Source organism: Cataglyphis hispanica, chromosome 10 (genome assembly GCF_021464435.1).
Source record: "Cataglyphis hispanica isolate Lineage 1 chromosome 10, ULB_Chis1_1.0, whole genome shotgun sequence".
NCBI lineage: Eukaryota > Metazoa > Arthropoda > Insecta > Hymenoptera > Formicidae > Cataglyphis > Cataglyphis hispanica.
This window is the reverse complement of record NC_065963.1, coordinates 7,436,848-7,447,834: the sequence shown is the minus strand read 5'-3', so window position 1 is coordinate 7,447,834 and position 10,987 is coordinate 7,436,848. Positions and strand designations below refer to the sequence as shown.

Here is a 10,987-nt window from a genome sequence, read left to right as displayed (position 1 = left end):
ATGAAAGGGTCGGAAATATTTTTCGCGGGACTGCGCGAGGAAAAGCCAATGCAAGGAAATGCCATTGCAAAAAAAAAAAATTTGGAAATGGCACACTCTCTTTTGCTGTTATCCTACTGCCGTTCTCCAAATTTACAAAATATAAATTTCATTAATGTTCGAAGGCTCTCTAAATCGAAATACAAATGAAAAATGATTTTGCTTTAAATATACGTTCTATATTACTCTTTTTTATCTACTGCTGTAATTTTCTAGACTATTTCTTTTATTGAATAAAAGCTTGATCTGACTCTACAAGTATATTTAATTAGTTTCACGCCTTTTTTACTAAAAAATGTCATACAAAAATTGTAATTAAATTATATCTAAATTAAAAAGATTTTGAATTTTGACGTGTAATGTATTTTTTTATACATCATATTAACAATGTGATAATATAGGACAATGCTATTATAGTACGTATACTCTATATTGTATAAACAGAGATATCGGAATCTCTTTTATATTTATTACTATATTTTAAGAGCCATCTACTAGCAAGTAACGCAGACCAAAGAAAATTCCAACGTTAACATCTGGTAGGCACGTTAAAGCAAATGCAAAGGCTTAACGGTAGGTAACTCAAGTTTCATCGTTTCTGTATTTCGTGTCATTAAGACGAGATGGCGAATAGCTTCAATCTACTGTAGTAATTTACTGCTCCTTATGATTTCGAATTTTGAAAAAGAAAAATTTTCTTCCAAAAAACGTTACCATTATCAAAAAATAATACAGTGCTTCCATACGTGTTTGAAAAATGGAAAATGTCATTAAAATGAAAAAGTGCAGATTCAGATATCAGATATTAAGGATATTCAAATTCAGATATTATGGAAGAGCATTATTCTGATAAGGAAAACTACAGTCATTAAAAAAAGATAATGTCGCCGATTAAAATTATTATCGCAATGGCTTTTTGAGATATCCATTTGTTTTTCGTATTAATTTGTGCAAGATTTCCAAATACAGTAAAATTAAAAGCACGTAGAAAAAATACAAAAGTAAAAATATATAGATTTTATGGAGAAGTTGAATGTGATTTTAATTCCCTCTTGAAAATACACTTCGCGGTCAAAAATACATTTCATAATTTTGAACAGCATCAAAAGAACAACAGCAAAAAAAAAAATGTTATTTTAAATTTTTGAAACGACAACTATTCTATATGTGTCTAGGAATCTGTTTTCATTCTCGCTTATCATTCCGTTTCGTGTATATTCGTGATATTCGCAATTTTTCAATTTTTTGTTTTTTTTTTTTATTTTTTTATTTAATCGCCAACGATGGAGAGTGCGAGCGACCTTACAACCGAATCAGATTGGCTGATTGTCGAGAGCTTGGGATTCGATAATGATCCACGTGCAAAATGACTGCGACGAAGACGGACGCGGTGATAATGCTGATGACAGCAATGTTTCCTCTCATAAAGTGTGTCACTCGCGATGCCATGAAATGATTCAGGCTGGTAGCATCAAGAGGAAGGTTGGGGGATGGTTCTTTTCCTCAATAGCTACGGCATTGACCCGCTGAATTCTATACCAGCAGCGATCGTAGCGATCGCGTTTTCCGAAATGACTTTTATTGAAGCGAAAAGTATATTTTCAACGTCGAGGATTGATGTAAATGTTTCTAAACATTGTAAAAATTATGTGACAACTAAAGTTTCTGAAAGATGCAAAGTGAAAAAAAGAAAAACAATCTCTATCGATAAAATTGATTGATTTTTAATCCATTTTATTAGCAAACACATTCAATCTTATGCTAGCTAAATAGCACAAAATATTAGTTTCCTATTTCACGAGAATATATAGATAATTGTTATCGTATATGCAGTTAAATAATAACAGGCCGGCCTTGATAACAGCAACAGTCAGTTGGCGTTTAATACACGCTATTTTGTTGTTCGTTGTTTCTGTCACTGCTTTTCCAATTTTATGATATAATTATCATTATGTAACAATGCTCTTAATTTGATGTTTAAGAAAGAAAAATATGTAATCATGTGTATGATATTTATATATATATATATATATATATATATATATATATATATACATAATTTACGTGTATAATATTTATCGCATACAAATGTATACATAAAACTTGATATATCTATTCGTCTTTTTTTTTTTTTTATACGAATTGATTTTACTTAGGAAGAGGAATATCTTATCGGCATCAGTAAAATACTGCAAATTATTATAAAAAGCGGAAAGAGTTAATTATAAACACAACAAAAGATACACAGGCACTTATACACTGGTATGCCTCTAATTTGTTGAGAGAAGTGGGAGCACGTGCTATTGCTGCGACCACGTCGAGAAAGCATACGATATATTAGTCTCTGTTAGACTCGCGAGATCGGTCGACGCGTCAGCAGCGGATTTTTCAATCGTCATTCAGACTCTGCGATTAATAAATCAGCTGATGATCGCCATGACAAAACATACGGTACGTTGTCTAATGGTATACCAAACTCGCGGTTTTCTCGTTTTTCGATTCTCGACAACGTGAATGTGTGTTTCTATTATTCATTTTGCGATAATTGTTAGATAGAAAATTTTATAAAGCGAAAAGAGATCTATGATTGTAAACTATTAGTTAAAATAAATCGCCACGCTGTATATTTAAATATCTACAGTCCTTAATGACATTTATCAAATTGAATTTCGAAAAGTTGACAAATTATCATAACGCTAATTACAAGTTATTACTAAACAAGTTCAAAGTTTAGTTTTTCAAATAAATTGTCAACACTAATGGGAGAAACGATAGCTTGTAAAGTATTTGAGACATGCAATTATGTATAAATGAATAAATCAGAGATGTGAGATTATATCATTTTTGAAATTTTCAAAGTATTTGAATAACGGATTCATTTTCACAATGCGCTTAAGAGGAGTAAGTGAAAAAGTAAATATCGATCTACTGGAATTCTTGCAATCTTTCAAGTGACTTTTATCCAACTTACTTCTGTTTCGATTTTGTTCATGAGTGAGACGTAAGGTATTATCCCGACATATCGATAAGTTCGTAAGAGTACTTTTCGTCAGATGTAAGCCACGGATGGAAAAGTTTCGAGGGTTCGAACTGTCTCGATTTATCGCCTTTCGTCTAAGCTCTTTCCCATCCCTCATTTTCGTCTAAGAAAGTATACGATAATATACGTTCAAAGTATTAACTTATTGTAACATTAAGTTATTTTTACATTTATTCTTGCGATATAAATTATCATCAATTTCATTTTGGCACTTGAAAGATTGCGTGACAGTAATTTTATGACTATTTGTTGATTTTTAGCCTAAACATTATCAAGATGATTATTCAACATTCAAAAATTCGATTTCTCGATCATTTAATCTACTTTCACCTTTTTTTTTATCACCCTATTTTTTTCCCTTATCATCAACGTGTTTTTGAAATCTTTTTTGTCTATACATTACTCTCTTTCTCTTTATTTAATTTTTTGTCGAGTCGAGTCGTATAAATATAATCATAATAGAAAACTGATATCCAGCACGCGAAAGTGTGAGTTTTAATAACTTTATATCCTTGACACACAATTTAAAATTCTTTCAGATTCTTCGACTTCTTATATTGTGCAATTATCTGTTCATCGGCCAATCGCGGACAAGTAGGTCGATTCATTTAATATACATAATTCTAACTAAAATTTGACAAATATACGAAAATTTATGATTCTCAATGACATAGATATTAAAAATTTTAATAAATTTTGATTATATTATTAATATATTATTAATATATTAATCATATGACATTAAGATTTTTTGTGTTAAACGTATATGTTTAGTTCCACATGTTAATGGCACCAAAATTCGCACTAACAATGATAATCAAATCACCAAGAACCCATTCACCCTGGAGGAGATTTATCTTCAACATTACTATATCTTCGGCTTCAATGGCACGTGGATTTCCGATACAGAAATTATGGTTACAGACATTGGTAAAAACAATATTACTGTTTATGACGTAGTAACGAAAAAGAATAAGCGGATCTTTGATGGATCCAAATTACCAGTAAGTATATTTTATAATCTATCATGTAATTTAATCTCGGAGAGACTTCAATCTGTAGTTGATATTTCTTTTTTTTTTTCTTCGATACTTTAAACCAATTGTTTATAAGAATTTATATCCTTTTAGTAAAATTCGATGTTAAAACTGTTTTAGCTGCCATACAAATTCAGCTCGGCAACATTCTCGGCTGACAAACAATATATTCTGTTCGGTTACAATGTTAGACAAGTAAGTGATTAATTATTTAGTATTTCTTCGTTCGCCAAATATGAATAGATGTAAGATAAATAATTTGCGCAGGTATTCAGACACACGACCGTTAGAAACTATGTAGTATACGACGTAAATCGCAGGTAAATTTTTTCGTTCATATTTTTATGACATATTTATTATATTTATAATGATGATATTAATATTAATAAATTGATTACAAAACAAAGTTTGATAAATTTCTAAATTTTATATTTCTAAATATCAAAAATAAAATGAATAGACGTATAGATTTTAAATAAAGTCAACTTAATCGTGCTTATTCTTTATAATGAATAGGTTTATCAAAATCTGAATTTTCATTTGGGAGGAAAATTTCTCTTTTAAATATTATTCGCTTATCACTAGAGTTTTGAAGAATTTTAATGAGCTTTTCCTTTGTGATATTTATATAGGATGTATCTTAAATAAATAAAACAATAATGAATGTGTATTTTTTTAATTTAAGTGCGTCACTAAAGTGGATTGAAAAATCTGACATTTTATCTTATCATTATCTTAGCAATTATAATTGCTAGGATAATACAGATGTTTATACGCTAAGATAATATAAATGTTTATATAATTACAGCTGCTATCTATCTTTAATCGGCTCATTATCTGTTGCAATAAAATATGTTTAACAAAGTTTTCTATACATTTGCAGGACATATGAAAAAATTGCGGATGAGGCTCCTATCGTATTGGCGTTATGGTCGCCGATCGGCAATGATTTGGTTTACGTTCATGATAACGATATCTATCACATGATTTTTAATCACGGCCAGACTATAGTCCGTAGATTGACGGAAAGCGGTAAACCCGGTGTCCTTTACAATGGAATTCCGGATTGGGTATATGAAGGTAATCATCTTAATAAAAATAAATATTTATGTTAATAAAAATAAATATTATAAATATAAATAAATATCAATCTTAATAAAAATAAAATAAATACATATATACATTATATTAATTAATATAAATATATACATGTATATAATAAGTATAAATATACTTTATACAAGTAGTTTTTCTTTCAAAGAGGTAATTATAAATGTTAATTGCAGAGGAAGTGTTTAGGTCCGCAGTCGCAATGTGGTATTCTCCGGATGGACAGCATCTGGCCTTTGCAACCTTTAACGATACTATAGTAAAAGATATGGCATACTTTTATTACGGCGTGCCTGGTGCTCTTGAGAACCAATATCCTACTCAAGTAAAGCTAAAATATCCTAAGGTAAGATTTTATTTCAAAAGAAAGAGAGGGACAAAAAGGAGAAGAAGAATTTCTAAATCTATATGTATTCAAAGTTTTATTCGATTATCTATTCATCAGCTATTTGTAGGTAGGTACACCTAATCCAGCAGTTTTTTTATCAGTAATCGATTTAAGTGATCCATCGTCAAAAGCAATCATTTTGGAAGCACCCGTTGATGTGGTTGGCAGGCAAGTTTATGATAATTTTAATATTAATAACACACACAAGTGTTCCGTATACGTGTCTTTAAATAGAGATTAATCATATATTACTTGATAAGAGATTGATTATATACTAATATATTTCTACTTGAATTTCTTTCGCAGCGATAATATTTTGTTCACTGCAAGTTGGTGGGACATAACACATGTGATCGTGACATGGACAAACCGCGTGCAAAATCAATCTCAATTGATCATGTACGATACGCAGGGTGCTAGTAAACCGATTTTGTACGACGAGGAAAAAGAGGGCTGGCTTCAACCAAATCGCCCAATAAGAGCCGATGATTATGCGTTACTTTTACGATTGAAGGATTCTGGCACTAGCGCCGGTAAATTTCGACATATAGACAGGTAAAGCCAAACAATTTAAACAAATGCATCTCCATAGATCTATAAAAAAAAAAAAAATATAACTTTTTCAAAATATTTTGCGTCAGCGTTTTATTATTTAAACGTTGAAAAAAATTGCAAAGTTAAATTTTTCAATGCATTTTGCGTATCTGCGGAAAATTTAAGATTATTGACTCAAAAATATATATCAAAAATTTTTTTCATCATCTATTTTCCCCTCGTAATCTAACTTTTACATTACATCGTCAGATATGAATACGAAAGTGGCCGATTCGTTTCATCGGTAGATCTGACGCCCGGTCCCTCTGAGGTACATTCCATTTTGGCCGTCGATTCGCTTAAAGGCAAAGTTTACTACCTTGCTACGGCACCGGGTGAACCGACCCAGAGGAATTTGTATTCGGTGCCTCTGGATGCGAGCCAGAAACCAACTTGCATATCCTGCGGGCTGCTTACGCCGGAAGGTATTCAAAAAAATCATGAATGTCGCGAATGCGATTGGAGAAAAAAAAAAGGGAGAGAGAAAAAGAGGAAGAGGGAGGAAAAGGGGAGAAACGCAATGTCTATCATTTTTCTCATTAGTTTAATATGACGAGCTTGCATACGCGAATGCTGTAACTTTATGTCACGAGAATGCTTAGTAATATCAGAATATTTTATTCAAAGCAAAGCGTCTCGCATGAAAAAAATACTTTCTGCATATGTACGCGAGGAAAAATACAAAAACTTTGTAAATTTTAATGACTGATTGTTCGTTTTAAATTTGTGTTCGATTCTTGAACGAGACTGAGGAATGCTTAAGCAAATCCCATAGATGATGGAGAAATTTTGGAACACATTGTCGACAGCAACTTAGACACATGATAGGTACATGTTCCAATTAAAACGCAAAAGTCCATCGGGAGTAATGACTCATTTGACGAAAGCTGTAAGTCGTGTTCATGAATATTTAACATATATGCGCGTGAATGTATAGTGCCGGGAAGATCTATGCAAAACTTTCAAATGAGAGTGGTGACGCCGACGTAATTTAGCAACTACGTTCCCTTTGAAAACTGCCGCAATTTTCTTTTCATATTTTTCCACAGCGCGTGGAATGCATCAATTCTGCAAATTCAAATATGAATTTTCAAATTTGCCCGTATGAACTTGCCCCGAACTTATCTCGTCATTGCTATGCGAGAAGATTCGAAAGATTGAAATATTACTTTTTGTGCAAGTTTTTCCGGCTATTGGCAGCAGCAGCAGCTGCTGCGTACCTCCACGCTGTCGCAAAAGAGATTAATTTGTCGGATTATTTGAGCCGAAAAATCTACGCCCATGACAGGTCTGATATGCTTCGTCAATGTCGGCTATATATCCGATTAAAATATGATGTTTATCAAAATTTATTATGACTAGTACTGAGAAAAGTATTATAGAAAGTGCAGAAATTTATGTCTCCCGTTTACCTTTCAAAGAGTTCGTGCTCAGCAAACAAAATTTTGTGCACGTTTTATATTACTTTACGCGAGCGTGATATTACTTACATTATGTTATATTATTACAGTGCATGAATATTACTATGAATATTACTATATACTTATCTGAAAATTGAAGCAAAAGTCAAGCACGAGAACTAAAATGAAAATAATCGAGACGGCATGCGCAAATACTTCGTTACATCGAACAGAAAACGAGAAATTATAATTTTTCACATATATTTTTAATTGTTACTGTAAAAATTCTAACAATTTAAATGTTGCAGGAAATAAATGCGCGTACGCGACTGCATCTTTTTCGAGTCGAAGATCATATTACGCTCTCACCTGTTCTGGACCTGATCCAGCTACAATAACAATTATGGACAGCAATCATCAGCCAGTTTTGATTTGGAAAACTAATCTATTGATAAGACAACGTTTGTCACAACGGTTGATGCCGCAACAAAGAGATTTCAACGTCACCGTAAACGGCTATAATGCTAGGGTCAGATTGTTACTGCCGCCGAATTTCGATGAAAATAAATCGTATCCCTTGTTAGTAAATATGTGAGTATATTCAAACTTTTCTTATTTTTTTTTTAAATAAAATTATTTTGATTTTACGCAGGGAACAAAAAAGTTTTGTTAAATCTGTCGCTATTATGTTATGCATAAAATGTGAACATATAATCAAATTTTTTAAACATAATTAAATTATTCAATATCATAAGTCTATTTTAATAATAAATTAAAATTGATTTTATTATTACATATTTTATTAAATACGTATATTTTTTTATTATATATTATAGGATATATATTTTATTAAATTATATATTATAGGATTATTTATATATATATTATAGGACTATTATATATTATAGGATATATATTTTATTAAATACGTATATTTTTTTATTATATATTATAGGATATTTTTTACTTATATTTGATTTAAATATAAATATTTTTGTGATGCGTCGTATAGAGATTTAAAAAAATTTAAATATTAAAAATAAATAAATCTTGGAAAAAGCAGTCTTTTTAAAAATTACATCGATATTAATGTTTAATCAAGACAATACTTGTCTATATATATATCGTTAATAGCGGCTCTAGCGCAATTATACTAGTATATGGTATGATTGATCGGCATGCAAAGGGATTCGCAATCTCCATTTAAAATTAGAGTCACCTTTGATCTAGTCTGTGTGTGTGTTTGTTCGGTTGATTCATGTTAAAGCTTTCGCAACGATCAATTACTTTTAATGATAATTTTACCTTGCTCATTTTCTCTTCTTTTTTAAAAAAACATTAGTCACGTATCAAGCGCTTAATTTTGTACTTACAAATTTATGCTAGCCATTTGTAGCACAAAGTTGGATAAAATTAATCTGCATAATCTATTATAAGGAAGCTATGTTTCTTCTATATAATAAAAGATGTATAATATGTGTATAAAATATCTAGTTTTTATAAAATAATCATTTAAAAATATATTTATATCGCAGTTACGGCGGTCCAAATTCAGTTAGAATCACTGATAATGCAAAATATGAATATGAGTATTATCTAACAACTAACAAACACGTAATCTACGCGTGGATCGACGCACGAGGATCAGCATTCAAGGGCAGCAAGATGCTCTTCGAGATATACAGGAATATAGGAACTGTGGAGATCGAAGATACGATCGCTGTTACTGCGTGAGTAATTTATATTGTTGATATTTACGCTATTACTTTATTTTCGACAGCAAACACACATTATAAATATATTCTCTTCGTCATATTTTAGAGCTCTGCAGAAACAATATAAGTGGATCGATGCGAATAGAACGGGTATATGGGGCTGGAGTTATGGTGGTTTTTCTACTGGCATGGTACTCGCAACAGACACAGCCTCTGCGTTCAAGTGCGGTATATCTGTTGCGCCTGTAACTTCGTGGATCTATTACGGTAATTAGCAACAAAATTGATTATTTTTAATGTCAATAAGATATAAGAGGGAAGAGAAATAATCTGAACTCTTAATCTTAACAATCTCTTTCGGAATTGTCGGCCATAATTGGCGCGTCTTCTTAGAATCCGGTTTATTGCAGATTCTATTTATACGGAGCGATTCATGGGACTGCCGACTGCCAAGGACAATCTCGCCGGTTACAATCGCACGGATATCACACGACGAGTAGAGGGAATACGCGGCAAAAAATTCATGTTAATACATGGTACTGGAGACGACAACGTGCACTATCAGCAAGCGATGGCGCTCGCCAAGGAGCTGGAACATAACGACATCCTGTTCGAACAGATCACTTACACGGACGAGGCGCACAGTCTCGAACACGTGTCCCCTCATTTCTATCACACGATGGACAAATTTTGGAACAAATGCTTTGGCTTGACCTAAACACGCTTCTAGATTCACCGGAGAAGAGAATTATTCGCGATGACAAATTCGACTGCACTAAATATGTTAGATATTTTTATAATATAAAAAAAGGAATGATGCTGAAAATTTAGAATTTATTTACACAATTACATGACGTAATGAACCTTGCGATATTGCCAAATGTTTTTTATCAGAAAGAACTTAGCAAGATTTCTTGTTGTACATAGTAACTTCGGTGACCTGGATTTTCATATTATTGGCCAAAAAAAAAAAAAAATAATAAATAAATACTTTTACATTGTTCTTTCTTTGTATAGGATATAAAATATACATACACGATACACGTCTTGCATTTTCTGACAATCATGTTTTTGTCCATGTAGTTCGCTCGTCCAATTCGATCGGTTAGTGCGGGCAAAGGGACTTTTGGGAAATTTAATCATTCTATCCATCGTATCCGCGAATCCTTGTGTGCGGAAGATGGGCGAATTTTCGAGGTAACTTGGCTCGCTGACCTGGAATCTTCGACAGTCGGGAAGAAAAATGTTTGTTCAAACATTCGAGCGAGTTTCCACTGAGTTTATGACTCTTTTCGGTCAGTGAAGCTTAAGAAGGACATTCGATATGGGACTTTCATCAAATTCAAATCGTTATTTTTTCGATATTATCTAATCGACGTCTTATAATTATTAGCATTGATAAATCAATTTTTCTGATATAAATATCCTTTTTAAAACTTTTCTCGCAGTATTTATAAATATGTGCATATTATGTTTATATATAAAATTATTAAAAATATTGCAAGTATTTCATTATCAAAAATATAGATAATAAAACAAAATATATTATTATTGTGATATAATATTAATGCAACATTACTTTCTCGCGTAGCAATGTTAATAAACGTAATGTGTTAACATGACATCGAGTCAACTCACTGAGATTTTAAGGAGATAATATATAT

General features: G+C 31.6%; 1 protein-coding gene across 1 annotated transcript; it reads left to right on the top strand.

Moving 5' to 3' along the window:
* Nucleotides 1–2,381: 2,381 nt before the first annotated feature.
* LOC126852160 (venom dipeptidyl peptidase 4) lies at nt 2,382–10,645 on the top strand. The gene is made up of 14 exons (XM_050596646.1): nt 2,382–2,490; nt 3,619–3,673; nt 3,854–4,083; nt 4,237–4,311; nt 4,384–4,436; nt 5,000–5,196; nt 5,403–5,572; nt 5,682–5,782; nt 5,921–6,169; nt 6,419–6,633; nt 7,917–8,199; nt 9,144–9,338; nt 9,430–9,590; nt 9,734–10,645. The coding sequence occupies exons 1-14, from the start codon at nt 2,467–2,469 to the stop codon at nt 10,039–10,041; spliced, it is 2,316 nt and encodes a 771-aa protein (XP_050452603.1). The 5' UTR covers nt 2,382–2,466; the 3' UTR covers nt 10,042–10,645.
* The last annotated feature ends 342 nt before the right edge of the window (nt 10,646–10,987 follow it).

Bases quoted from the DNA above. Each gene is read 5' to 3' on its own strand.
- LOC126852160 (XM_050596646.1), top strand. From the start codon at position 2,467: ATGATCGCCATGACAAAACATACG. The intron at 4,084-4,236 runs GTAAGTATATTT...AAACTGTTTTAG, and splicing joins TTGATGGATCCAAATTACCA to CTGCCATACAAATTCAGCTC. The intron at 4,312-4,383 runs GTAAGTGATTAA...TAATTTGCGCAG, and splicing joins TCGGTTACAATGTTAGACAA to GTATTCAGACACACGACCGT.